This window comes from Neoarius graeffei, chromosome 1 (genome assembly GCF_027579695.1).
Source record: "Neoarius graeffei isolate fNeoGra1 chromosome 1, fNeoGra1.pri, whole genome shotgun sequence".
Lineage (NCBI taxonomy): Eukaryota > Metazoa > Chordata > Actinopteri > Siluriformes > Ariidae > Neoarius > Neoarius graeffei.
Genome location: NC_083569.1, coordinates 129,538,387 through 129,551,987, shown reverse-complemented (window position 1 = coordinate 129,551,987; position 13,601 = coordinate 129,538,387). Strand labels below are relative to the sequence as shown.

Below are 13,601 nucleotides of genomic sequence, written 5' to 3'. Positions count from 1 at the left end.
TGGGTATGTAAACTTTTGCCCACCACTGTGTATATATATATATATATATATATATATATATATATATATATATATATATATATACACACACACACACACACACACATACACACACACATATATATATATATATATATATATATATATATATAGGCACCTGTCAGGGGGCAGGATATATTAGGCAGCAAGAGAACAGTCAGTCCTTGTTGTTGATATGCTGGATGCAGGAAAAATGGATAAGCATTTGGATCTGAGAAGCTTCGACAAGGGCCAAAAGGTGATGGCCAGATGATCAGGTCAGAGCATCTCAGTACTTACCATAAGGGGTCCCAGGAAGGACAACTGGTGAACGGCAACAGAGTCATGGGCACCCAAAGCTCATTGACGTGTGTGGGGAGCAAAGGCAAGCCCATCTTGTTCGATCACATATAAGAGCTACGATAGCACAGATTGCTGAAGTTAACAGAATGGTATCAGAACACAGTGCCAATGCTGACCCGTTTACTGCCGAAAGCACCTACACAATGAGCATCAGAACTGGACCATGGAGCAATGGGAGAAGGTGGCCTGGTCTGATGAATCACGTTTTCTTGAACATCATGTGGACAACCAGGAATGTGTGCATCATTTACCTGGAGAAAAGATTGCACCAGGATGCACTGTGATGCTCTGGGTAATGTTCTGCTGGGAAACCTTGAATCCTGGTATTCATGTAGATGTTACTTTGACATGTACCACCTATTGGAACATTGCTGCAGACCAAGTTCACCCTTTCATGGCAACAGTATTCCCTAATGGCAGTGGCCTCTTTCAGCAGGATAATGCTCCTTGCTCCACTGCATAAAATTGTTCAAGAGTGGTTTGAGGTACATGACCGTGAGTTTAAGGTGTTGAATTGGCTTCCAAATTCCCCAGATCTCAATCCAATCAAGCATATGTGGGATGTGCTGGACAAACAAGTTTGATCCATTGAGGCACCACCTCACAACATAGGATTTAAAGAATTTTCTGCTAATGTCTTGGTGCTAGATAACCACAGCACACCTTCAGAGAACTTGTGGAGTCCATGGATCAATGGGTCAGAGGTGTTTTGGCAGCACAAGGGGGACCTGCACAATATTAGGTAGGTGGTTTTGATATTATGGCTGATCAGTGGGTGTTTTCCACATAATATTCATTACTAACTGTAGCCACTGCATGCAATAGTGTACATGTCCTTCTGAGCTTCTTTTTTTTTCCTCATAAACATCTGTCAACTTCAGGGGTTCTCAAACATTTGCGATCTGGGCCCCCACTGACTGTAGGAAGTGCACTTTGAGGCCCCCTCCAAAAAAAGATAGATAAGCTATTATTATTATGCTTTTTTATTGTTGTGTATTATTGTATTATTACAATGTTAGACAACATAGTCCGAGACTAAAAATGTTCAATTTTGCCCTATATTCTTTTAAAAATTTCTGGATCCAGACATGGTTCCGGATCACCTCCAAAATTTAAGTTCTTCATTGGGCCAAGATACGCATCTAGTAAAATTTTCATGAATATCCATCTGTATATTTTTTCTGCAAAGTTGCTAACAAACAAACAAACAAACACATGAACAAACAAACTCTACCGGAGTACTGGAGATTGTGTTAATGAATATCTCAGTGTGACACAGGAGCCTGCTTTGTTTGGTAGAGTTCTCAAATTCTCGGCTCAATTTTAGTTAAACAGAGCCTCAGGTCATCCTCAATCTGTGCGCGATTGCGGTACTTAGTTTTAAGCGGTCAGTTTTGAAAAGCCTGCATCACACAAGTATGTTGATATGAAAGGTAGGATAATTTTTAAGGCAGCGTTACAGAGCTGGGGGTACTCCTGCATCAGTGTTACCCAGACGGATGTAAGAGAACAGGTGCTAAAAAGGTGATTCAGCCTGCTGTCACTCTTCAGCTCAATGAGCTGCTCTTACATTTGCAGAGACAAATCGTTTGCAGTGCAAACAAATGCGTCCCGAACCCATGAAAATGACTGGTAGTCCTCCTTGAAATAAGAAACTAACTGCTGCTTAAGCCCAGACAGGTGATCTGCAGCTGATTGAAAAATAGAGGAGAAATCAGTGCTGCGTGCCTCAGTGATGAAGTCTGCGAGGCTAAAATGAGCAAATCTACAAACCGTGCTTAATAAAATTAAGTTAAAATATAATTAACTGTGATACGGTGTTGGACCTTACAATTTTTAATTGAAGAAAAAAGGTGGAGGAAAAAGAGAAAAAAGTAGGAGAAAGATTAAAGAAAGGAGAAAGAGTAGGTTGACAAGTAGGAAAGAGATGGTAAGATTGGATTTAAATGGAGTTTCAAAGCAAGAAAAGAGAGCTGAAATAGTCTTTAAAAAGACTGTTTAAATTATTACCGTAATAGCAGTGCTGGAAGGCTAACTATATATGCAAGGATATAACTTTTAAAAAGGCTGTTGGTAAAAGGTAAATGAAAAGCTAATAGAAGGCTGTAACGAAAGCTGCAATGGTACGAGCTCGACTCAATTGCACAGTGGTGTGTTTCCGATGTCTGTGATCTCTTATGTATTTGAGGTGTGTCTATAAAAGTTCCTTGCTGAGATTTCAAATAATAACTCCGTTTTAATTGGCTGGACTGAAGGTGAAGACGTTCGTTATTTGTTGGTGCAACTGGAAACCAGACCCTTGCATTTGCCACTGAGCGGTCTGTGACCACACGCCCTACTCGTCAAGTCTCCACACGGAGAACCACTGGTCTACTGCTACAGTGGTGCTTGAAAGTTTGTGAACCCTTTAGAATTTTCTATATTTCTGCATAAATATGACCTAAACCATCAGCAGATTTTCACAAGTCCTAAAAGTAGATAAAGAGAACCCAGTTAAACAAATGAGACCAAAATATTATCCTTGGTCATTTATTTATTTAGGAAAATGATCCAATACTACATATCTGAGTGGCAAAAGTATGTGAACCTTTGCTTTCAGTATCTGGTGTGACCCCCTTGTGCAGCAATAACTGCAACTAAACGTTTGCGGTAACTGCTGATCAGTCCTGCACACCGGCTTGGAGGAACTTTAGCCCGTTCCTCCGTACGAAACAGCTTCAACTCTGGGATGTTGGTGGGTTTCCTCACATGAACTGCTCGCTTCAGGTCCTTCCACAACATTTCGATTGGATTAAGGTCAGGACTTTGACTTGGCCATTCCAAAACATTAACTTTATTCTTCTTTAACCATTCTTTGGTAGAACGACTTGTGTGTTTAGGGTCGTTGCCTTGCTGCATGACCCACCTTCTCTTGAGGTTCAGTTCATGGACAGATGTCCTGACATTTTCCTTTAGAATTCACTGGTATAATTCAGAATTGATTGTACCATCAATGATGGCAAGCCGTCCTGGCCCAGATGCAGCAAACTAACACCACGTTTCACAGACGGGATAAGGTTCGTATGCTGGAATGCAGGGTTTTCCTTTCTCCAAACATGATCTTTAGCAAACTGCAGACGAACAGCAATGTGAAATGAATCAAATTTCATATTGATTATAAAGTACTACTATTGACCTTTAAAGCACTGAATGGTCTCGCACCACAGTACCTGAGTGAACTTCTGCTCCTCTATGACCCGCCACGCCTACTTAGATCAAAAGGTGCAGGCTATCTGCTGGTGCCTCGTATAGCGAAGGCTACATCAGGGGGCGGAGCCTTTTCTTACAAAGCCCCACAGTTACGGAACAGCCTTCCAAGTAATGTTCGGGAATCAGACACAGTTTCAGCGTTTAAGTTTAGGCTGAAAACATATCTGTTTAGTCAAGCCTTGTGTTAATGGTGTTTATGAGGTAAAGGAGTAGATCTGGAGGATCCTCAGACAGAGTGTTTTGGTAAACTGGGATCTATGGATGCTGTCAGTCCCCACTCGAGTTTGTTGACAGTGTAGTGGCTGCTGCTTTATGTCCCGGGGCTCCCTCATGCTTGTGTTACCTTATGGCTCTCCCCTTTTAGTTATGCTGTCATAGTTAGTTGCCGGAGTCCCTGCTTGTACTCAGTACAATATGTATACTGTTCCTACTTATTCAGGTCACATTGGGCATACCTAACAACCTGTGTTCCCCCCAAAAAAATCTGTCCCTCTGAGTTACATGTCAATCCTGGGATCGAGATGCTGAACCTCTTCTGTTCCTCGGACCTGCCTGATCCATCCTGGTGCCCTGTGTCTGGTTGGAGTCTCATTGCATCGCTCCTGTGAAGGACGGCCCCATGTGGACAGTTGAAAGTCACACCTGGAGGACGCTCTGGACACTTACAGTAATGCTTTATTCAAGAACCACTAATAATTAGCATACCTTAAATGCACCTAAATAAAAATATTAATCAAACCATCACTGAATGCACTGATGTTGGAACTGATTCTGTTGAGTAAAACTCATCCCACACTGTGGAATCAAATGCTTTCTCTCCTTTATGAGTGCGCTGGTGTTGTTGGAGATGACCTAGTTGAATAAAATTCTTCCCACATTGTGTGCAATGATATGGCTTCTCTCCGGTGTGGATGCGTTGATGTTGCTGGAGAGCAGTTTGGAGTTTAAAATTCTTCCCACATTGCGTGCAGTGATATGGCTTCTCTCCAGTGTGGATGCGTTGATGTTGCTGGAGAGCAGTTTGTTGTTTAAAACTCTTTCCACATTCTAAGCAGTGATATGGTTTTTCTCCAGTGTGGATGCGCAGGTGTCGTTGGAGAGTACCATACTCAGTAAAACACCTTCCACAGTGAGAGCACCGATACGGTTTTTCTCCAGTGTGAATGCGCTGGTGAATCTGGAGGGTGGTGTTGTTAGCAAAATGTTTTCCACACAGTGAGCAGTGATACGGCTTCTCTCCCGTGTGAATGCGTTGGTGTCGCTGAAGGGCACTTTGTTGAGTAAAACTCTTTCCACATTGCGTGCAGTGGTACGGTTTCTCTCCAGTGTGAATGCGCTGGTGTCGTTGAAGATGGCCCCTCTGAGTGAAACTCGTTCCACATTGTGAGCAGATATATGGTTTATCTCTGGTGTGAATGCGTTTGTGTTGTTGTAGAGTACTTTGCTGTGTGAAACTTTTTCCACATTGCAAACAGTGATATGGTTTCTCTCCTGTGTGGATGCGTTGGTGTGTTTGCAGATGACTCTGTTGAGCAAAACTCCTTCTACACAGTGGGCATTGATATGATTTCTCTCCTGTAGGGATGCGTTGGTGTTTTCTGAGATGACTTGTTTGAGTAAAACTCTTCTCACAGTCTGAGTCAGGGTGGATTATTTTAGGCATTTCTCTGTTAGTGAGGTTTGTGGAGATACTATCAGAAGTCTTTTCCTCATTACCAGAGCTTCTTCCAGACATCAGCTTGTAACAGGACATTGTTCATATCTCGACCAGAAAATCTGGGGGGAGGGAAGAAAAAAAAAAATTAGAAAGTATTTGAAATGCAGCACTTATTATTGAATAGAATACATGACAAAATACTGTGTAATCTATGAATGCAATTTGAGTTGTGCATTATAACCAAAGGTGGCACAAAGAATCAATACAGTTTGCCCCTGCATGCCATCTAACCACTGCAGCTGATCTAGACTGCAGACGCACATCTTGATTTCAACCTTGACAAGTTCTCCCACACCACCACATTGCTAATCTTCCTACTGCTGAGCCAGATTTATCACACCCCATTCATTCTGCACAACACTCTCTTCCATCCTCTAACCACAGCTCAACTGGAACCTAGGCCTGTCACGATAAATTTTGTTGGACGATATATATTGTCTCAGAAATTATTGCGATAAACGATATTATTGTTGATGTCTTTTCAAGACAATTTTATGCCACTAGTAAAATAATAATGATCATGCAAATACACCCTTTCAAAGAACAGTAAACTTTAAGTCAACTTATTCAATTCAACAGTGGAACGTAAAAAATATATAAATAACCTAAAGAAATAAAACAACAAACAAACAAAACCACTCACAACAAAAACAATAAATAAAATACAATCTATGGCTCTTGAAAATTGCACTTAAGTAAATGTTAACTTGGCACAGGGTAATAAAGACGTTCTTTTCACAGGCAACATTCTGCCAATCCAGTTTCTCAAAGATTAGCACCCAGATAAACAAAAAGTGCAAAGTAACAATGTATTGCCAGCTGTCATTTGGATAAAAGTAACAATTAGAATGAGATAACATGTAGGCAAGGGCGTAGGTTTGGTATTAACATTGGTGGGGACATAAACCCAATGCCAACCCCCAGTGGCACCAACTTCAGGTCAACATTAGAGGGTCACAATATTTTGCTCTGTTGTGTTCCACCAAAATAATAATAATAAGTTCAATGTATATAGCGCCTTTCACAAACCCAAGGACGCATATCCATCATCTTTGGCAGGAAACTTCGGAAAGGCAGTGAGGTGAGGAAACGACTCTCCAAACATTTTACCGAATTGGATGGCTTTATTGGTGAATGATGTCACCAAAAAAGAACTTTACAGCCGAGGAAGGCGAGGACATTAAAAAGTCATTCGACTTTCTGGCGGAAGAAGTTTCTGTTATTAAATAACAACAGAAAACCATCATGGAGCTGGTGATGGAAGTGAAGTCGCTCAGGCTGCAGAACGCCGAGAAGGACCGGTGTCCTCTTGCCCACCTGGAAAGCAGAGTTGCTGAACTGGAACAGTACACCAGGATGAACGACGTCATCGTCAGTGGGATTCAGATTAAACCCCGGTTATATACAAAAGCGGTGACAAGGTAGGGAGAATCTGACAACCTGGGCAGCAACTTCATGGAGCAACAAGTGTCGGCATTCCTACACTCAAAGGGAATCGATACGGATTGCAGCAACGTCGAGGAGTAGGTTCAGACCACTTTCAAATGAACCGCCTCGAAAACCAATCAGTTCAGCGTATGCGTGGACTCGGTATGTGACGTTTTCAAAAGAGAGGTGGGAGTAACCAAAAATTTCTGATCCAGAAGGCGGAGACTGTTCTGCTTATTGCGTGAAAATGTTTGATTTGATTAAAAGGTGTCTGGGCCACAAACAATGTCCACATCACCATCGGCTTGTTGTTTCCATGTGTCATGTTATACGAACTTGGTCAGGGCTCTGCAGGTCTTAACTGAAGCACTTCAAATTAAGGGTTAGCGGGCTGCTAAAGTTTGCACGCACTTCACAAGCAAGACTCGGTGCAATATTAGCCAACATTAGCACAGTTTGATATGATTTAATAATGTCTTGTGACCTTAATGAACACCAGTTGTTGTCGGTATCAAGTCGGATTGTTATTTACATGCCATGCAAACTTAGAAAAGTCATATTCGTATGTTGTCATTTTTACACACTGAATATGAACTGTCATTAACGTATTCATTTTACAAGCTAATCTAATGTTACATTCCTCAAGGACAGTTTGCTAGCTAGCAGCCAGTCACTGCACTGCAACCACACTTGCTAAGTGACATAGAAGCCTAACTGCTTGCTACTTTCACGACCACGCCCCCAAAGAGGATATTCATGAGTGGTTTCGCCCAGTGGAAACCTACAGTAACCATGTGTGTACCGCGCATGGAGCGGGATTTTTTTTTCTTCAATCAGAAATATTGGTAGGGACATGTCCATATTCTACGCCTATGGTCTGTACAACAGAGCAACGTGCTGCCTTTTCCCCATTCAGTGGATACCCTGGCTGGATAACTGTTGCATGCTGGGAGGCCCCACCTCTGACAGAGCGCATGTTTTATTCAGTCAACGGGTCAAGCTAATACTCTGGCGTAAAGCCTCGGTCACAACCGGCTGTACAGTACGTGCTCCTACGGCCGGTCTACATGCAAAAAACGCAAGAAACGCACGAGAGCGCGCGTGTGATGTGCTGATTTTCGAGCCGCAGAGGTTCTTTGTCATGTCAAACAAACTCTACGGGCGCTTACGTTTTTTTCAGGTTGCAAGACAAACTTACGGCCAACGCGCGTCTTTCTCCGTGAAAAAGAAAAAAAAAACGCAGCGATTTGGGAAACGCCAAAAATAGGACGGCCAAAAAATCGTACGTCCGGTTGTGACCTAGGCTTAACCAAACCACAACACTCTCCGTTACATGCAAAAATAACCACACAGCCTTAGATTAATAAACTTACCCCTTCAGAAAGAGAAACGGCGCCTTGCACACACCAATGCCTCCGATGGAATGTAATCCTAGAACGGTCCGTGTATCATCCGATCATTCAAGTATTCCATTCAATCTGGAAAACGAGGTTGCGGGGTTTTTTTGCTAGAAATGGTTATCTCCGATGTAAATACCGTGTGTCTGTTTGCTTCGCGGTGTTTCAGCTCCTCTGCGCTCTGTTTAGCTTCCTCATTCCATAGTGAAATCACACGCCTGTATGCAGGTTAAGTAGCCATGCGCTCAACTCGCATCATACAGCTGATTCGCGAAAAAAAAAGACTTAAATCATCATGTGAATGGCCCAGATGGTAATTTACCCACACCCCCCAGCAGGCTACAGTCCTGACAAAAATGAGACAATTTGCAACAAAAAATGTATGCTTTTCCAACAAAACAATCTATTATCTGAAATACTGATTGCATTCTTCAAGATTTCAACTTGCACATGATTGAAAAAAACAAAAATCACAAATTTCGAAAAAAAAATGCTTCTTTTGCGATTATCTCGGATTCATTTCGGCCGACATGTGTCCCTGGATTCGGTGAGGGGTCACATATGGCTCACTCAGTCTTGATGCAGCTCTCTGAAGGCTTGCAGAAGACAGAGCACAGCCATCGCCCTGGAAAATTCAAGGTCTGATGCTACCAATCAGCTGATGTGACCACTGAAGTTATGTGAGCTCTGTTCACCAACAGCACAGAGGATAGACTCAAAAGCCAACAACTACATCCAGAAATAGCTACAGTGCTCAGCGTAAATGAGTACACCCCCTTTGAAAAGTAACATTTTAAACAATCTCAATGAACACAAACAATTTCCAAAATGTTGACAAGGCAAAGTTTAATATAACGTCTGTTTAACTTATAACGGGAAAAAGTAAGGTTAATAATATAACTTAGATTACACATTTTTCAGTTTTATTCAAATTAGGGTGGTGCAAAAATGAGTACACCCCACAACAAAAACTACTACATCTAGTACTTTGTATGGCCTCCATGATTTTTAATGACAGGACCAAGTCTTCTAGGCATGGAATGAACAAGTTGGCGACATTTTGCAACATCAATCTTTTTCCATTCTTCAACAACGACCTCTTTTAGTGACTGGATGCTGGATGGAGAGTGATGCTCAACTTTCTCTTCAGAATTCCCCATAGGTGTTCGATTGGGTTCAGATCAGGAGACGTGCTTGGCCACTGAATCACTTTCACCCTGTTCTTCTTCAGTCATGTTGGAAAAGTGCACAACAACCAAGGGCACGGAATGATGGTAGCATCTTCTCTTTCAGTATAGAGCAATACATCTGTGAATTCATGATGCCATCAATGAAATGCAGCTCCCTGACACCAGCAGCACTCACGCAGCCCCACATAAGGACACTGCCACCACCATGTTTCACTGTAGGCACCAGGCATTTTTCTTTGTATTCCTCACCTTTGTGACTCCATACAGTTTTGAAGCCATCGGTTCCAAAAACATTTATCTTGGTCTCATCACTCCAGAGTATAGAGTCCCAGTAGTCTTCATCTTTGTCAGCATGGGCCCTGGCAAAAAGCCCTGGCTTTTTGGTGCCTGGGCTTTAGGAGAGGCTTCTTTCATGGACGGCATCCATGCATGCCATTCCTCTGCAGCGTACGCCGTATTGTGTCACGGGAAATAGTCACCCCAGTTTGCCTTTCTACTTCTTTAGATAACTGCAGTGAACTTGCATGCTGATTTTCTTCAACCCTTCTCATCAGAAGACGCTCCTGTTGAGGTGTTAACTTCCGTGGATGACCTGGACGTCTCTGTGAGATGGTTGCAGTTCCATCTTTCCTAAATTTTTGTACCATTTTTTCTACAGTATTCTGACTAATAAGTAAAGCTTTGCTGATCATCTTGTAGCCTTCACCTTTGTGGTGTAAAGAAATTATTTTCTTTGGGGAATTCTGAAGAGACAAGTTGAGCATCACTCTCCATCCAGCATCCAGTCACTAAAATAGGTCATTGTTGAAGAATGGAAAAAGATTGATGTTGCAAAATATAGTCAACTTGTTCATTCCATGCCCAGAAGACTTGGTGCTGTCATTAAAAATCATGGAGGCCATACAAAGTACTAGATGTAGTAGTTTTTGTTGTGGGGTGTATTCATTTTTGCACCACCCTAATTTGAGTAAAACTGAAAAAAAAAATGTGTAATCTAAGTTATATTATTAACCTTACTTTCACGTTATAAGTTAAACAGATGTTATATTAAACTTTGTCTTGTCAACATTTTGGAAATTGTTTGTGTTCATTGAGATATTGTTTAAAATGTTACTTTTCAAAGGGGGTGTACTCATTTACGCTGAGCACTGTAGGTCTACCTCGCTGCCTCTCAGATGTGGCCTTCTTTTTTCCAAACATGCGCCAGCTACCATGGAGGTCACCAAACCTGGGCTACAAACTGGAGAAGGTGAGGCTTGTGTTCAAGCTGAGAGAATCCTCTGATCCAGTTGTACAAAAAGCTAAGGCCTCAGTTTGAACAGCGCACAGATGGATGGCTGAACAAGCTGTCAACCAGGCCATCAGTCATTTATATCACCAAGAGACAGTCGGGTGGTTGCAGCAGGGCAGGGCAAAGCAGAGTTGGGCATCAGCTCCCAAAACATGGTCTAAAGCCTCAAAAAAGGACAGGAAATACCTCGTGGTCTTGGAAGTGGTCAGAATGGAGAATGAGGCATATGAGATCAAGGTGGTGAGCCAGCAACAACAAGAAAGATGGACAAACTGGGAGGCAGTCACCAACAGGGCCATAACTTTGGCTGACATGTGGAAGAGTCCAGAGGCGAGACTTAGTTCTCATCAGGGCCTCATAGGACATCCTTTCCCAGTCCCCAAGAATGTACATCTGCGGTATGGCTCAGAAGCAAACTGCCATCTCAGACACCCACAATCCCAGTTTGCAGCACATTCTAACTGGCTGCAAAATCAGCCTTGATACAAGGCCAGTACAGGTGGCATCACAATCAAGTGCTGCAAAAACTGACAGAGGTCTTGGAGAAACACTGGCTCAATGCCAATAAGACAAGCCCATCATCATCATCCTCCAAACCACAGATCCCCTTTGTCAGGCAAGGAGCAAAAGCTGAAAACACCAAAATAAAGGGAGTGGTCTGTACTGACAGCTATACTGGAGGTGAATGGCACATGAGGGTTGACCTGGACCAATAACTGAAGTTTCCACCCGAAATAACCACAACCTCCTTGTATGGACCCCAGGACAATCTCCACCAAAAGAGTAATCATAGCAGAGCTCACTGTGCCATATAAGGAGGCTAAGGAGGCAGCCTTCCGGGGGGGGCGGGTAATACAGCGAGCTTGCTTCATCACACAGAGAAGCAGGGTGGAAGGCATGCACCTGTCTGTGGAAGTTGGATGCAGAGCCTTTGTTGGAAAATCTACACAGCAGCGATTGAAAGTTCTCGGAATCACTGGGTCCAGGCAAAAGAGGGCACTCAAGGAACTGGCTGAAGAGGCAGAGAAAAGTAACTTCTGGCTATGGCTTTGAAGGAAAGTCCCAAAGTGGGGGAACCAAGGATTAGAGGACCAGCTGCAAAGAGCATTAGGGAGACGTCCCTACTGTGGCCCCACCACCCAGAGATGTTCTGTGATCAAAAGGGGTGAAACCTCTGAAGGGTGGCTCCCAGTTGATGACCCTGCAGCTGGCCCACTGGCACTGGTGGAGGTGCAACAGGCAAATACCCTGCAGGTCCCAAACACTGTACTTTCAACACAGAGGCTTGTGTGTGAGTGAGTGAGTGAGTGAGTGAGTGAGTGAGTGAGTGAGTGAGTGAGTGAGAGAGACACTGATCCTTATCATTGTAAGGGTATTTTGCATGACAAACACAGGCTTGGTATTAAATCAAAAAACCCTTAAAATGCCATATGGTAAGAAATGAGCAGGTCTGTTTTTCTTTTGAAGATAGTGGGAAGTATGTTTTAGCTAATGAGAAGCCTGTATTGGGCAGCCAGTCAGAAGTCTTCATTCAAAAAAAGTCCTTTTACAATGATTTAAATAGGAGCTGCCAATTTGTTTTGGGGCAGTCCTAGTGCGGGTCTCCCAAAGAGGGACAACTTAAAAATTAAAGGTAGAAAACTTAGACCGTCAGTGCATATCCTGGATATCACTCAGTTCTGTGTTGTTTTGTACAATAAAAGCCCTTCAAGGCAACTTCTTTCATGTAAGTATATATTTTTGGCTACATCTGAAGTTCAGACTCCCACAAAAAGAGTTGTCACTCAGGTTCCACTATACTGAGACTGTCTGTTCCCTGAACTATACAAACAATAGTGCTCGGAGAACACAATATCTCCCGTTGGCAACTATGCCATAACTCTGGTAAATAGCAACTGAATTGAATGAAATTGCAATATGCATATTACCGACATATAACAAAGAATCCTGTCAAGTTTCATGAAATTCCTCCAAAAATTGTGAGAGGAGTTGATTTCAGAAGGTGAATACTCTTCCCAGAACAGATGGACAGACATCGCCACAACATAATCCTCCTAAGGGCCTTTCGGCCTGTGGGGGATAAAAAGTAGAAATACTCAGTTTGTTTTAGTACAACCCTGATTCCTAAAAAGTTGGGACAAAGTACAAATTGTAAATAAAAATGGAATGCAATGACGTGGAAGTTTCAAAATTCCATATTTTATTCAGAATAGAACATAGATGACATATCAAATGTTTAAACTGAGAAAATGTATCATTTAAAGAGAAAAATTAGGTGATTTTAAATTTCATGACAACAACACATCTCAAAAAAGTTGGGACAAGGCCATGTTTACCACTGTGAGACATCCCTTTTTCTCTTTACAACAGTCTGTAAATGTCTGGGGACTGAGGAGACAAGTTGCTCAAGTTTAGGGATAGGAATGTTAACCCATTCTTGTCTAATGTAGGATTCTAGTTGCTCAACTCTCTTAGGTCTTTTTTGTCGTATCTTCCGTTTTATGATGCACCAAATGTTTTCTATGGGTGAAAGATCTGGACTGCAGGCTGGCCAGTTCAGTACCCAGACCCTTCTTCTACGCAGCCATGATGCTGTAATTGATGCAGTATGTGGTTTGGCATTGTCATGTTGGAAAATGCAAGGTCTCCCCTGAAAGAGACGTCGTCTAGATGGGAGCATATGTTGCTCTAGAACCTGGATATACCTTTCAGCATTGATGGTGTCTTTCCAGATGTGTGAGCTGCCCATGCCACATGCACTAATGCAACCCCATACCATCAGAGATGCAGGCTTCTGAACTGAGCGCTGATGATAACTTGGGTTGTCCTTCTCCTCTTTAGTCTGGATGACATGGCGTCCCTGATTTCCATAAAGAACTTCAAATTTTGATTCGTCTGACCACAGAACAGTTTTCCACTTTGCCACAGTCCATTTTAAATGAGCCTTG

The 13,601-nt window shown here is 42.5% G+C and overlaps 1 protein-coding gene across 1 annotated transcript in view; it reads right to left on the bottom strand.

Annotated features, from left to right (window-relative positions):
• Positions 1–13,601, bottom strand: part of LOC132886267 (zinc finger protein 850-like) — a 102,170-nt gene that overhangs the window by 46,847 nt on the left and 41,722 nt on the right. Inside the window, exons 4-5 of the mRNA XM_060920827.1 lie at positions 4,370–5,375; positions 1,616–1,622 (exon numbers count right to left, since the gene is read on the bottom strand). Of these exons, the coding sequence (XP_060776810.1) occupies positions 1,616–1,622; positions 4,370–5,375 (1,013 nt within the window). The remainder of the gene's footprint in view (positions 1–1,615; positions 1,623–4,369; positions 5,376–13,601) is intronic.